This window comes from Pichia kudriavzevii, chromosome 1, assembly GCF_003054445.1.
Source record: "Pichia kudriavzevii chromosome 1, complete sequence".
NCBI classification, from domain to species: Eukaryota; Fungi; Ascomycota; class Pichiomycetes; order Pichiales; family Pichiaceae; genus Pichia; species Pichia kudriavzevii.
In genome coordinates, this window is record NC_042506.1 from 46,374 (window position 1) to 61,172 (window position 14,799).

Below are 14,799 nucleotides of genomic sequence, written 5' to 3' on the forward strand. Positions count from 1 at the left end.
AGATCTTGCTCGCAATACAGTGATAGAAGTGATTTATTTGATAATGAGGATATCACACTAGACACTCTAGATACGGAGGATGAATTTATAGATATGAATCTGAACATTGATGAAGACAATGGTAACTGCAATGATAAGGTACCGTCCAAGCAAGAACTGAAAAAGCAAATGGGGACCAAAGCGCCTGCCCTGGATGAGGAATTCCCCAAACCATTCAAACTATCCAAATAGAACATCCGATAATTGAAGTTCACGTTTAACATTCAAGAATAAAGATCTTTGTATTTCTCTTAGGTTTCCAGTTAAATTAGAGACAGAGGCAATTTTAAGCTGTGAAATGGTCAATATGATATCTCGCTCGTTAATCATTAGGAAGTCTGTATCGCCTAAGAGCTTGGCTCCCTTTAGTTTGAGATTTGGTGCTGCTACTACTGCTGCTGTTGGACCAATGCTATTTTTTTCAATTGGCTTGCTAGAGTATTCCTGGAAGATCATGAATCCATGGATATCAGCATCAAAGTATCCGTGTACAGGGATCTGAGGGAAGTGGGCTGTCAATTGATAAATGAACGATTTAGTCAAACGATCAGGGAAACCCCGGCCTGTGATGAGAATGATATTACCAAGACATTGGGATTCTCTATCTTTGCTTATCAAGCCAGACAGAATGGCGTCCTTCTCAAGAATCACTATTCTATCTGGCATGGTTTCGAAGCTAATCTTGAAATGTCTTATTGAAGGTATTAGGACGGATCCGTTATCCTTTGTAATTGTATAACCATTAACATCCAAATTACCGTAAACGAGACCTTTTTGAGATGGAATGATATTCAAATCAACCAATGCTGCGTTTAATGAACTGGCTATTATATCCACACATTTGTCCACCTTTCCCTGTTTTTCAAATAGGGCAACGTCTAAATAGTACAACTGACGTTTAGAGATTAGTTCATTAGCCAATAGTTGGCAATGTATGAGTTTTAGAATCTTAAAGTATATTAGAAAGGACCTGTTCCCCGCATAAGATACAGTGGGGAAATTGACAATGGTTTTATGTTTATTTGGAGATGAATACAAGTGCAACTGGATCGGCGTGCCTGATTTAATGCCATGCTCAATCATTTGAACGCATTTAGAAATCGAGTCTAGAGGGGGGTATGCTGGGGCCAATGTTATTATTCGCATCGGGCACGAGACTATAAAGTCTTCCATCAAATTACTGCTGTGTGAAAAGAGAGAAGGCAGGATTAAGCCAAGGTAAAGAGAGTATACAATAGTTATACAGGAAATACCTAAATGACTTAAGCGGAAGCCTTGAAGGTGAGAATCTTTGCTTCGACTCTTGCCTTTCTTTCGTCTCTGGAAAGTTTCTTTTGTCTGTACTTCTTAGATTCTGCAGCGTATTGAGCCTTCTTGTCTTCAGCCTTCTTTGGAGTTGGGTCTTCTCTAATTTTTTCGTGAGCCTCCATGTAGATGTCTTCAATTGCATCAGCATCAATGTCATCTTCAATGTAGGACTTGAACAATAAGGAGTATCTTTCCTCATCGTCATCCATTAATTCTTCCATGTATTCAGCAACATGGCCACCAAAGATGTACTTTCTCAACAATTCAGAGTCAAGTTCTTCGGATTCGATATCCCAACCTGGGAATCTGGATGGGGAGTGAGGAACGTATAAACCACCATCAGAAGCACCCTTCAAAGCACCAAAGACCTTAGCACCAGTGGTGGTTCTTTGTAAACCAACATCAAGGAAAACCTTGAAAGGTCTTGGAGCGTCTTCAACAGCTTCGGTCAATTCGAATTCACCTTCAACTTCTTCGACACCTTGGTAGGTCTCGTCCAAGCCCAACTTCTTCAAAGCTCTTCTTGCAACTAACAAACCGGTTGCGTAAGCAGCAGACCAGTTGGTTAAACCGTGCTTGATACCATAGTTTGGTAATTCGTGAGAGTAAGCAGCAGTTAAAACAACATCACCGGTGAGAGTGGAGGAGACAATTTGGCAAATGATATCCTTGTTGGTGAATCTGACAACCAATCTGTACTTTGGAGAAGCATACTTGTTCTTTGCTTGAGTGATTAATCTCTTTCTAGCATAGTAGTCGGTCTTACCTTCAGCTCTTCTTCTGAATGGAGTTTGGTATCTGGACAAGTAAGCAGAATTTCTGGTGAATTTAAAACCCATTGTAATGTACTAATTGGTTGTAGATGTTTAAAGGGAACGGGAAAAGAAAATAAAGGCAAAGGGGAAATAGAAGAGAGAAAGTCCAAAAGTGAAAACCAAAGTGAAATATCTTCACAAGAAACTCAACGTTGAAATTGATCAGGTAAAATTAATCGAAAACACTACATAGAGGGTTTCCCCCCTAACAAACCCACAGTACCATGGAAAAAAAAAAAAAAAAAAAACTCGAAAAACAATTGGCGTTTGGCGTGAAAAATAGTAAAACTCGTAAACTAAACAAAGAAAATGTACAATTAAAATATAGTACCCCCCGCACCTCTAACATACAAAACGGTTACCCGGCGTAGCCATAGACACACCGCATGTTTTGCTGTATCGTCCCGTCGCTGCCGTTCCATTCCAATTCAATTCAATTCAGTTTTTTTTTTTTTTTTTTTCTCGAGCCGGGCCGTCGCGTCGCAGACAAATCAAACTATACCATTGTAGTTTGTGTCGTCGCGTCGATGCCTTCACATATACATTTGAGATATTCCTAATTGGCAAAAGTCAGATTCTCGTACTGCGTTTCCCGGATTGCTGTCATTATTACCAGCCTCTGGTATCCATCGACCTGCAAATATACAATGAACACCCATCTCTGAGGAATAGTATAGTCCTGTTAGTAATTTGGGTGTTATGAGGAAATACTGTGAAGCTCCAATTTGTGAAGCCCGTTGAACAATCAGCTCATGGGCGCGTCGTTCGTTGATGGCGTCCATCCCCTGGTTGATCTCGTCAACTACTCGGAAGGGTGTCTGTGTCAGACCTTGGAGAGAATTGACAAATACGGCGGTAGTTGTAGATTTCTCCCCGCCAGAATGTTGTGCTCCATTGAAGGCACTGAGACCTTCGTTATCTCTAAAACTGACTTTTATTACAACCCCCCATTTCTTAAAGTCATTGTCGTCCCTCTCGAGTTGCACATCTCCTGCACTGGCAATGAACGCCATGTTGCGGGAGAAGTCTTCTTGTACTTGACTAATGAGCCCTTCTAACTGACTCTCCCATCTGGTTCGTTTTTCATCTAACTCTTGCTTTACCTTTTCAATAAGGGCCTCAATGTGAGGAATCCGTTCCTCAATCTCAGTAATCTCCTCCTCATTCTCTTGTAATTGATAGAGAACACCACGTCCACTACTCCTTCCTCCTCCGCTAAGCGCCATCTCACTGTGCAGCTGTTCTAGCCGCATGTTCAATTGTACAACACTCAGCTTATCCTCATCGATCCACTTTTGTACCATCGTCGCAACCTCCTGTTTTTCCTCTAAACTTAGTCGACTGGTGGCCTCTTCAACTTCTAACTTGGCCTTCTTACATTTCCCCCGTATCGCATTCACCTCTTCCTTCGCATCTCCAGCTAGCTTCCCTAGTCGTTGCATCTCCTCGTTCGATGAATCCACTAGTCTCTTAATACTCAAAACCCGGTTGCTCTCCTCAACAGACTTCACCTTCATAATGATATACTCCTTGTCAGCTTCCATCTTCTTCTCCATACTCTCCCGGTAATCTTCTCTCATAATTCTTAACCTCTCATTGACTAATCCGTCAATCCTATCGTACACTTCTCCTCGGGTTTGCTCTAACTTGCTCTTCCTCAGCTCCTTGTATTTAACCCTTTTAACTTCCATCTGCTCTCGGGCCCTCTCAACTCCTCGACGTATCTTGTCCCGTTCCTTCAGCTGCACATTGTATCTATGAATCTGCCCTTCAACATCCTGTAACTCCCTCCGCTTATCATTTGCCTTGGTATTATCACTCTTCATCGATTCGGAAAGCCGGACCATTTCGTCATTGATTGATTGTAAACGACTTTCTAATTCTCGGATCCTCTCATTGATAGCACCCTTTTGTTCCTCAGAGAGCCCAATTCCGAAAATTTGTGGACTAAGTCGAAACGACTTAATGGTGGTTGTGATTTGCTGACGTCCATACTTGGACTTGTTCATGGTATAGATCTCGTCATAGCTAACATACTTGACCAGATCCAATCCATTTCGAATGGAGTCCTCAATCTTTTGCTTCTGCTCAGTCTTCAACCCTGCAATGGATATTGGTATCTTATGAATGTTGGCATTCTCACATAACATTTGAATAACTTCTCTTGGTGCTCTAAGATAATCGGTTAACCACCCATCAAAACCTAACTCTTTGATGATGTCATCACTGATCCTATCGTTCACAATGTCTTGGTTATCCTTACCTAAGGTACGGATGGAAACCATGATCTTTTGCTCATCATACAAAAACCTCGATATTGCATGGTAGTCTTCCCCACTGGGTACAACTATGGCATTCAAGTGTGTAAATTGAATCAACGCCTCAACAATCGGAGCCACATGCTTATCACTGACATTCAGAGTCAATATGGCAGGCTCATAATACCGTGCATTTAGCCTGTCCTTATATTGGCGCAATTTATAGACAGCGTCTATCGTTTTACCAAATTTCCTTCTGTCTAACGAAACAAGCCGATCTTTAGAACTCAACTTCCCCCTTTCCAGAGTAATCTTGTCACAGATATCTGTCTTTAGCCTCTTTTGCGTATTCAGCTTGGTTCTCAACTCACCAACTAAATCTTCAATCTCATAAATCTCATTTTGTATATTTTGCTTCATGGTCTTGAGCGGTCCAATATCAACGTCTTGCCCGTCGTTCTCAAGGGTTGACAGTCGCTTCTCCCATTCCTTTAGCTGAGCCTTGCTATCCAAATAAGAGGTTTTCGCAAACTCACATTGTTGTTCAAAATTCTTTATACTTTGAAAATTTTGGTCAATTTCACTATTAATCTTGTTAATTGACTTTCGTATATCGGCTATCTTATCATCATAAACCTTGATTTTCCTTTCCAATTTTTTGATTGCTTCGTCGCTGGAACTCATTTCATCATCAACATGTTGCAAAGACTCTTTGATGGGCGCAACCTTCTGCATGAATAGTTGGTAGTCGTTCTTAAGGACATCATATTTCCCCTTTAACTCATCCCTTTGTTTCTTCAAATCTTGATATTCAATATATGGACGGATCAATTCCGTTTTTTTCAACTCCTTCTCTAACTGCATATAATGCCTGTGCTTCTCCACGTTTTCCTTCAAACTCTTATTCTTCACACGCAATTCTTCCAATCTCTTTTTGTCTTCTTCTACCCTCTTCTCTTGTTCATTAACATTTCCCTGCAACTGAATAATATTCAGATGTTCGTCGAGTAATTCTCCATCTTTGTAACATTTTTCAATCTCCCTTAATAGTTCTTCTGGCTTAAGATCCGCAAATTTTGATACCCTATCTTGTGGTAAAAATTGACATAAGTTGTCTAATTGAATATTGAAACTTCTCATTAATTTTTTCATACTACTCTCATTGACAAGTACACCATCGATCATCCATTCAGTCTTACTTTTTCTATGTAGTATTGTCCGAACGACAACACTAGTACTTTCCTCTTTACCCTTTAATTCGAGTTCAATGTATCCGTCATTTTCATTATCTTTGATAAATCCATCAGTAGTCATTGATTCCTTACCTAAGTTGGCCAACTTCCCGCCAAGTCCAATGCAAACAGCGCAAACAAATGTAGATTTTCCAGAACCGTTGGGCCCTACTATCAAATTCATATTCGAATGGAAATGAAATTCAGTTAATGAATACGACATAAAATTCTTTAGTCTGCATCTTATAATTGCTCCTGGATGAAACTTTGATAAATTTGGCTTGTAACTGCTTTTCAACCTCTTCGCAACTGGTAACGTAGACCCTAGGTCAAAGTGGGTAATCTGTGTCATTGTTTTCCGAAAAACATCTACGAGATTCCTAGGTAATCCGTTGATGAATCCAGTGTGAAAATATACGCGTTCGCCCACGCCATCATATGCAGACTATGAAATGTAATTACATTACTCTCATCGTTAAAGCTTCTTAAGTTTATAATTACTGCTTCTTAAGAAAATAGGCATAATGAGCAAGGAAGTTATCCCTGCTACAACGATTCCAACAAACACCACAAGATCAACAAATGTGGTTCTCATCCAACAGCTTGAAGGTATAAACAAAGAATTAGTTTACCAGCAACGTCTTGATCGACCTTTCAAAGTAATCCAGAACCTGCCTATATCTAAAAATGGCGAACCCGATTACACTGTTTTAAAACATCCATTATCTGTTAAAGATAGTGGCGTATTGTACAACTCATTAATTGTGTCTCGATTCAATTGGATAAATCACATATTCAAAACATTCTGGACAAAACGTGAGCAAATAATTATAGGTTCGGATAAAGGGAAAAGAGATAAAATGATTAGACTGACAGACCTGGAAATGATAGGAGGTCCTCATCAATTCAAAATAAAGCTGTTTTTCCTAAAAGAGGATGAAAAGGAGAAGGCCTACATTGAGGAAAGGAAACGTAAAAAGGAAGAAAGACTTAGACGAAGGGAGGAAAGATTAGCGGAAATTAAAAGAAGAAAAGAGATCAAGGAACGTGAGGAAAAGGAAAAGGAGGAACAGAAACTGCAATTAAAACTTCAACATGAAGCTAAATTAAGGGAAGAAGAAATAAAAAAAGAACAGGAGAAGGAGAAAGAACAGGAGAAGGAGAAAGAACAGGAGAAGGAGAAAGAACAGGAGAAGGAGAAAGAACAGGAGAAAGAACAGGAGAAAGAACAGGAGAAAGAACAGGAGAAAGAACAGGAGAAAGAACAGGAGAAAGAACAGGAGAAAGAACAGGAGAAAGAACAGGAGAAAGAACAGGAGAAAGAACAGGAGAAAGAACAGGAGAAAGAACAGGAGAAAGAACAGGAGAAAGAACAGGAGAAAGAACAGGAGAAAGAACAGGAGAAGGAACAGGAGAAGGAACAGGAGAAGGAACAGGAGAAGGAACAGGAGAAGGAACAGGAGAAGGAACAGCAACAGGAGCACAAAAAAGCAAAACTGCTCCATTTACAGAATAATGATACTCGTGTGATTACGAGTCATATTGGGCAAAAACAACTATCCATCAAAGGAGAAGAGAACGGATATAAAGATAGGATAGATGCCGCCCAATTAGGTGATAGTGCAGATATGAAAGATATTACAGAGGTAAAGAATACTACAGCGGTGAAAAGCACTACAAATGTAAAAGAGAAATCCACAATCTCAGGCAGGAAGTCTGACATGGAATTATCTTTCAAAATTGAACAGCCGAAACAGCAAGCAGAAAACTCTACCAATCAGTCAACTCCGGTAATTCCACAAGGTAAACCTTCATCCACAAAATCTAAACCTGCTACTAAGGATATAATGTCAAATCCCGAAAATGCAATTGTTATACAGAATTTAAACTTCATGGCACGTCAAGATTCTTACTTGAATGAATTGATGAAAGAAGTTGCAAGCGGTGGTGCAAGTAATGCCAAAATATTAGAATTTCAGACATACATAAGCAAGGCTCAACAAATGGGCGATGCAACAGGATATCTTGCGAAACTGAAGCAAAAACAAGCTCTTATTGAAAGGAAATTAAAACTGGATAGAGAACGTAAGGAAAAACAGAAAAAAGAGAAGGTGCAACCTATCAAATTACCACAGATGTCACAGGAAGAATTGATGAAAAGGGCAATGGATATAAAAAAAGAACAAGAATTGCAGAGGCAAGAGAAGATAAGATTACGGGAGGAACGTGAACAAGAAAAAATTAGATTAAGAAAGGAAAAAGAGGAGAAAAAGCTACGAGAACGTGAAGAGAGAGAAAGGTTAAAGAGACAAGCTCGTGAGGAAAAAGAGAGAGAAAGAGAACTTAGAAGGCAGGAAAAGTTAGCAGAGAAAGAAAGAATTAGACTCGAGCGTGAAGAGAGAGCCAAGGAGAAACAGCGGGAGAAGGAAAGACTGAAATTAAAAGCAGAGTTAAAGAAGAAAAGCAACGCTGCAGACTCCAGTGATGATGAAAATACCAATTCAAGCGACGACGAAGATGATGATAGGATGGGGAAACTCAGAGAAGATGATTACGATGAAGATCTATGGAACGATAAGCTATCACCTTTACAGGAGAGATATTCTGTAGGTGCAACTTTAGTATTTGAGTTCTTTGAGAATAACTCTGCAAGGTTCATGATTCCAAGAGATACAATTTTTGAAATTGTCAACAAGGAAGCAGAAGATGATGCTGGAGAGTCCAGGTCCAATTCTTTGGCGTCAGTGCCAACTGAGCAGTCGAATTTTATTAAGGATGAGCCATCCCATGACCAACCACATCCTAAATCCCCATACGTCACAATATTGGCCTCCTTTCTTCTAGTACACAATCAAAGTGAGATAGATGGTTGGGACCGCAGACAAGAAGAGGCACGAAGAGCTGCTGAAGAAGCCGAGCGCAAGCGAAAAGAAGCTGAGAAGGCTGAACTAGAAGAATCCAAAAACTGTACTATAGCTGAAAATGCAAGGAAAAGACGCCGAAAGAAGAGTAATTGGAGTACTGCTACTAGTAAACGGTCAACTAGGTTATCAAAACAAGCAAAAGAGTTGGAGAACCTAAGACGTGAAGAAGAGAATTACCATGAAGAAGATGAAGAAGACGATTCACTTGAGAAGCCTAGGCCATTACCTGTTTACTCGTGCGTCACGTTAACTCTATCGAAAGTGCCATTTAGATTCGCTAATTTTATTGCTAATAGCGGCAATCCCGTAAGCGTGGCGCATGAGAGTATGAAGGAAATAATGAAGATTGGTACAAGGGTTCCTTTAGATAAGTTGTGGTACCAAGTAGATGGAATTAAGGATGAACTTCTTGCCGAGACATTACGTTACAATTTGAACAGATTAGACTATTTGACTGCTGGTGGTAAGAAAAGTAAGTCTGCATTTATTAAAAAGTTTGGTAGGGGTGGTAGATAATTTTGTAAAGGTATATGAATATTTAATTTACAATTGAAAGAATTACATAATTTTTCTTTACAGAACAATTTTAACTTCAGAAGTCAGGTCGTCAGCTAGAGTTTTGGTATCATGCCTAGTATTTTCTTTATCGATTCCTTTCTCTCCAACAAAATAATCTCTTCTGGTTGTATGATCTAAAATATTATCAGGTGTTTTAGAAGACGCAATCGTCGTAGTGGTTGTAGTCGTGGTTGTCGCCTGCGTTATAACAGGCAAAGCAGGAGATGCTAAAGAAAACCTCGACATTGGGTTTTCAGTACTATTTGCAGCATTAGTATTATTAGTTAATATTGAGCTTGTAGTTGAGAAATCATTAGAGGTTCTTTGAGAGGGAGGCATGGACCTATTAGCTGGCATTGCAAAATCATTCAGAATCACCGTGTTGTTGTTTGAATTGTTTAATGGTACATCATTATTTAAGGATTGGAAACTAACAGTCACGGGATTCCGAATCGACTTTATAGATGGTGAGGATGAAATTGGCATTGGGTTCACCGGGTTCGTATTGATAAAAGTATCAATACTATCATTACCTTTTTCCTTCCCAACCATTTTCGGTAATTGTGATGATGCTTTGTTTTGATCTTGGGGGTTATTTGACATCGAGTTGTTATTAACAACTAGCTCATTCAAGGAGCTAGTAACGGTTGGCGATGCGGATACTATTTTGGTATGCCCAGAAAATATGCGTGGTTCTTTTGTGGTAATGCAAGTTGACATTCTATCTAAAACGGGGTGATTAAGCTCTTGAGGCTCAGTTTTCTTTGTCGAGTCTTTTATCTCTGCTCCAATCTTGTATGATTTATTAAACTGTTTCGTAGTCGGTTGTTGAGTCAATATGCTATTTAGGTTCATTGAAGAAACACTTGCAGTCATTTTACTTATAATGCTTTCGTCAATGTAATTTTTAAATTTCATTTTTGAGGTTTTTTCGTCTAGTAACATCCTACTTTCAAAAATACCAGGGCGTGAACCATCAATTTTGATCAGATTTTTATAATCGACACCGTTAAAAAGATTGAATAGCTCCACGCGATATCCTCTACTTCTAGAGATCGGGTTCTCTAGCAAATGCAATGAGAGCAGCAAAACTTTATTTTCATTCAATAATAACAATGGCTTCAAATCCGTAACCTTTTCAATTGAATTCTGTCGTAAATCAACTTTCTGCAAATTAGATAGATTTTCAATAGAATCCAATTTGGAAATGTTATTACCTCTTAGGTTCAGAGCGGTTAATTTCTTTAGTGTTTTAGGGAATTTTTCGACGGATTTAAGTCTATTGAATGATAAGTTAAGAGATTTAAGGTTCGTTAGCTTAGATAACGCCTCAGTTGGTATCACAGTTAGTCTATTATATGAGAGGTCTAGCAAGCTTAAGTTGCTCAATCTATCAAAAGAATTTGAAGAGATTTTGTAAATCTTATTTTCTGTAAATGATAAGTGTTTCAACAATTTCCAATAATTATTTTCTGCCTCCTCCACTTCGATGGATTTCTTCTTCTCAACTTTACCCATATCTGTACTTTCATCAGATCTTTTGCTTAAATGACCCTTTGATTTTGAATCATGTAAAGAAGGTAAAGTGCTAATATGATGATGAGCAGAGTGCGAGCCCCTAACAAACCTGGATTTTTTCTGCGGTTTGTAATAGTATGATCTTCTGCTGGAGTGCACAGAAGACGATAACTTCGATTGAGAAGTTGAAGAAAATGGATCGTCTGGATATAATCTACTGTTGTGGTATGTATTGTTGGGAGATGTTGATAATGAAGCTAGTGTATCAGTTGCTAAAGAGTAATGATTATGGTGATTGTAGTGGTGATATGATTGATAATGAACATTTATATTGTTACTAGTATTGCCATTGATGCTATTACTGCTATTGCTATTGTTGCTGTGATGATGGCTTAGAGTATGGTAACCATGTGGTTGACTAACATGGAATGTTTGTGCATGTGGCAGTGATGGAGATACATAAGTTTTTGAAGATGTAAAAGAACTCCCAAGACTACTCGTAGCATGAGACGAAGGTATATTCGTCGAAGATAAGGAGCTTCTAAATGTTAATTTATCGTTGTGATAATGATGACTATGGCTATGGTTATTAGAATAATGATGGTGCTCATTCCCTTCGCTGTTGGTTGTTTGGAATTTAAAGATTTTATTGTCATCTGGATTATCAATTATATTCATAGGATCATCGGAATCAATTAAATCATCATCTTCCCCCTTCACTACAGAATCTGCCTCAACTAAATTAATTAGAACTTCAATGGGATCGGTGATTGTGGTTTTCTTGACAACCAAATATCTTAGTTTTTGGGCAAGTATGTGCCATCCGTAGACTTCCTTTGGTTCCAATTCTGCTATCTCTAATACGATTATGTTCTTAAATACAATTATCGGTGTTGCGGTTTCAAAGGGATATTCTTCATGACCTTCTATCAGCTTCAAATTTTTCTCGTTCGCCAATCTTAAGCATGGTAATTTTGAAAATGCAGAATAGAGATACTTCAAATCTGATATAGTATTATCGACTTTGGATGACCCAAAATTATTCCACAATGCCGATACAGAAGACATAACAGACTTAACAGAAGAAATAGAGTGGATGGATTGTGCATCAGAATCGATTTTTTTGTTTCTTTGGAATTCACTTAAAAACGAAACATAATTTGAGGTATTGTCTGCATCCATACTATCCAATCTCAAATTCATTGGACCAATATGGATCCCTAAATCTTTGAATTTACCCAAAATAAAATATAGATGGTGTAAGGAGAGGGATAATCTGACCGGTTTAGATAACTCTTTGGACAATTCTTCTTCTACGTCAGGTTTGGTGTTGTAGTCTGTAGGGCTGCTAGCCGAGAAACTCGTGTTTTTATCAGAGATTACATCATGATTGGCAACTTTATTCACATCCGACGTAGCTGCTGAATTTGGTGAGCTGGAGGTATTAATAATGAAGTTAGTCTTGGAATCGCAATTAGAGTTTGTAGAACCAATGGTATTGTCAATCTTGGACTGTGAATGTTTCGGATGTTCCGCAACTTCCTTTAAATTCGAATTCAGCTTCTTATATGCCAAAAGAGCATTTGCCAATTGAATTTCATGAGATTTGATAAATGTTGCCAAGTTGTGGATATAAACTTCACCATCACAAGTACTTTTAGCCATTTTTATTTTTAAAAATTGAAATCACTTGTTGGCAAAAGCTTTACAAAAGCAAACGTGAGAGTGATGGATGTGTTGTGTATAGAGACGAGTCGTCTACTACTAGAAGCGTACTACTTGCAGTGAGTTGATTATAGTGGAGACCTTTGTTGAAAAAAGGGAGGGGAAAAACACAAGGTACCAGTAATGAAAGGCTTTGTTTACAGAAAATTCGGAAATTACGTATGCACACATTAACAATCCATCGACTTTTTTTCTCATGTTTTTTTTTTCTATTTCGATGCATTGCTTGTGAAAAGGTAAATAAACCTGATTTTTTCCCGTTATTCTGATATACCAGATTACAATACAAAAGAAGAGAAGAGAATAAGTATATATATGACTGTGTGGGTGTGAGGGATGAGTTACGCATGTGCTAGTCTTGAGGAGCTTGCCAATGTCAACACAGAGGCTGCCGTATTATAGTTTGTCTGCGTTGTGTGTGAAGTATGGTTCGTAACAGAGGTAGCCATCGTTGTTGCTGAGTTTATGGTCTGAAGCATTGGAGACAGAACAGATCCCGAAAGGGTCGTCAATGCCATGGACTTAGAGGACACGGCGTACCTGGACTTTGCATCCATTGAGTACCCATCAAAATCATCGAGTCGATCGGGATTCGAGTACAGTATATCCTGAGAAGAGTGAATATGAGAAACACCAGTATCGCATGCACTCGGAGTACTCAGATAAGTAGGCTCGTTCGCAGCACTGCCAGTGCTTCGGATGAAACTGAAATCATCATTGTCAATGTCAGCATCGACACTTCTATCTCCAACTTTTGTATCTGTTCCTCTAACACCGGGATGTGGATCCAGATCAACCTCAAAGTTGGCATCAGCATCGGTGTATTCTTCATCCTCGTCTCCTTCCTCATCATCATCATCATCATCAGAGGAAAGTGACAAGATAGGCTTTGTACTAATATTGTCGTCGAGCATTGAGCCGGAAGTGCTTCTAAGATCAACATTATTGATCATACTAGCGTTATAAGTATTGATTGATTGGGAGTCTTGATCCCCGTCACCGTTGAGTTGGTATAGGATGTTTGGGTATAAATGGTTACTGTAAAGACTAGCCGAATGGAAAGTTGGGGTTGGAGAAGCGGGTATAGATGTTAGATTTTGGCTCCCCATAGTATGATTTTTTTGAGAGCTAGCAATACTAGCGTTAGCTGATGAATAGACAGAGTGGTGTTTTGAAGAGTATATGGATTTTATCGAAGATACCGTCATTGTATCTGTGTTGCCATTGCCATTGCCATTGCCATTTGTATTCAGGTTAGTGTTTATGTTGGGCGTTCTGGTGTAAAACTGGCGCTGATAAGCCTCCTGTCTTATCAAAGTGGTTGATCCATTGGACGAGATGAAACTCTCCAATTCGTCGTTTTCAATACTAGTAATGTCACTAATACGTAACCGCCTGTTGTAGAGCTCGTGTTTCGGTGTAGTCTCTCTGGTTGAAACTGAGCCATCTCTGTGGGGCAAGACAGTTTGCGTCTTCCTGCCCTTGTTTGAAGAATGCAGTGATTTCCCCAATTGTTGGGGTTGTGACGGTTGTGGTGACTGAGAACCTGTTGTAGAGTTGCTCATGAAACGCTTCATCCAAGAGAGCTTCTTTGCCCTTTGTCCCGTCTTGCTCTTCTGTTTCCCCTGAGTATATGGATTGTCCATGCCGATTAATAGCAAAGAAAGTCCAATTTGACAGCATATAAACAACAAAACAGGTAAACGAGAAACGAGAAACGGAAATAAGCTGGAAATAGCACCCGCTCTTTGATTTGGTGTTGCGAAATGACACCCTTGTACTATTGCTGCTAGTGTTCTCTGATACTCCTTGTAGTCCCTTCTCCGAAATAGACCAACCACATATCCACCAAATACCCACCGAATCCCTGCAATAGATACCATGTCTTCCTTATCAACAGTCCCCATTGTACACAACCGTCAGGCTTCTAAGTTTGTCCTAGTTCTCTCCGCAGTGGTGTTTCCACCGCTTGCTGTCTTTCTTGTAGACGGCTTCTCTAAGGAAACGTTACTTTGTGCCCTAATGACAGTATTTGGTTTACACGTTGCGGGAACGGCATATGCCATATACTTCCTCTGGCCGTACTTGGCAGACAACGTCCCGCTAGCTGACATTGGCGCCTCCTCCAACGCTGAGACCGTCAACGGATACACCCGTTTGGAGACCAACACCACCACCACCAACCACGACGAGGAGGCACTCTCACAATACAAAGATCTACCTCCTCCTTATCCTGCCAACATCACAGATAACACCGAAGGCAATACTGGGGAAGAAACCCTGCACACTCATCCAGAAACACCCTCCTTCTCAGGTGACCATAAGATACAACTGCCATGAAGTGTCTCTGTCCAGAATCGATATCCTCTAAGGAAATACTTGATGTCCTTGTTGCTTTTACCACTTTTACCACTTTTACCAC

General features: G+C 39.5%; 7 protein-coding genes across 7 annotated transcripts; 2 read left to right on the forward strand and 5 right to left on the reverse strand.

The window, feature by feature from the left end:
* Positions 1-219: 219 nt before the first annotated feature.
* C5L36_0A00270 (uncharacterized protein) lies at positions 220-1,212 on the reverse strand (the record flags this gene model as incomplete). The annotated part of the gene is made up of 1 exon (XM_029463030.1): positions 220-1,212. The coding sequence occupies one exon, from the start codon at positions 1,210-1,212 to the stop codon at positions 220-222; it is 993 nt and encodes a 330-aa protein (XP_029318890.1).
* Positions 1,213-1,301: 89 nt separating this feature from the next.
* On the reverse strand, positions 1,302-2,186 carry C5L36_0A00280 (uncharacterized protein; the record flags this gene model as incomplete). Its single annotated transcript, XM_029463031.1, has 1 exon — positions 1,302-2,186. One exon carries the CDS (start codon positions 2,184-2,186, stop codon positions 1,302-1,304), a length of 885 nt encoding a protein of 294 aa, XP_029318891.1.
* Positions 2,187-2,695: 509 nt separating this feature from the next.
* On the reverse strand, positions 2,696-6,004 carry C5L36_0A00290 (uncharacterized protein; the record flags this gene model as incomplete). Its single annotated transcript, XM_029463032.1, has 1 exon — positions 2,696-6,004. The coding sequence occupies one exon, from the start codon at positions 6,002-6,004 to the stop codon at positions 2,696-2,698; it is 3,309 nt and encodes a 1,102-aa protein (XP_029318892.1).
* A 172-nt stretch (positions 6,005-6,176) lies between these two features.
* On the forward strand, positions 6,177-9,092 carry C5L36_0A00300 (uncharacterized protein; the record flags this gene model as incomplete). The annotated part of the gene is made up of 1 exon (XM_029463033.1): positions 6,177-9,092. One exon carries the CDS (start codon positions 6,177-6,179, stop codon positions 9,090-9,092), a length of 2,916 nt encoding a protein of 971 aa, XP_029318893.1.
* Positions 9,093-9,149: 57 nt separating this feature from the next.
* C5L36_0A00310 (uncharacterized protein) lies at positions 9,150-12,317 on the reverse strand (the record flags this gene model as incomplete). Its single annotated transcript, XM_029463034.1, has 1 exon — positions 9,150-12,317. One exon carries the CDS (start codon positions 12,315-12,317, stop codon positions 9,150-9,152), a length of 3,168 nt encoding a protein of 1,055 aa, XP_029318894.1.
* A 401-nt stretch (positions 12,318-12,718) lies between these two features.
* Positions 12,719-14,023, reverse strand: C5L36_0A00315 (uncharacterized protein; the record flags this gene model as incomplete). Its single annotated transcript, XM_029463035.1, has 1 exon — positions 12,719-14,023. The coding sequence occupies one exon, from the start codon at positions 14,021-14,023 to the stop codon at positions 12,719-12,721; it is 1,305 nt and encodes a 434-aa protein (XP_029318895.1).
* A 235-nt stretch (positions 14,024-14,258) lies between these two features.
* On the forward strand, positions 14,259-14,717 carry C5L36_0A00317 (uncharacterized protein; the record flags this gene model as incomplete). Its single annotated transcript, XM_029463036.1, has 1 exon — positions 14,259-14,717. One exon carries the CDS (start codon positions 14,259-14,261, stop codon positions 14,715-14,717), a length of 459 nt encoding a protein of 152 aa, XP_029318896.1.
* Positions 14,718-14,799: the final 82 nt, after the last annotated feature.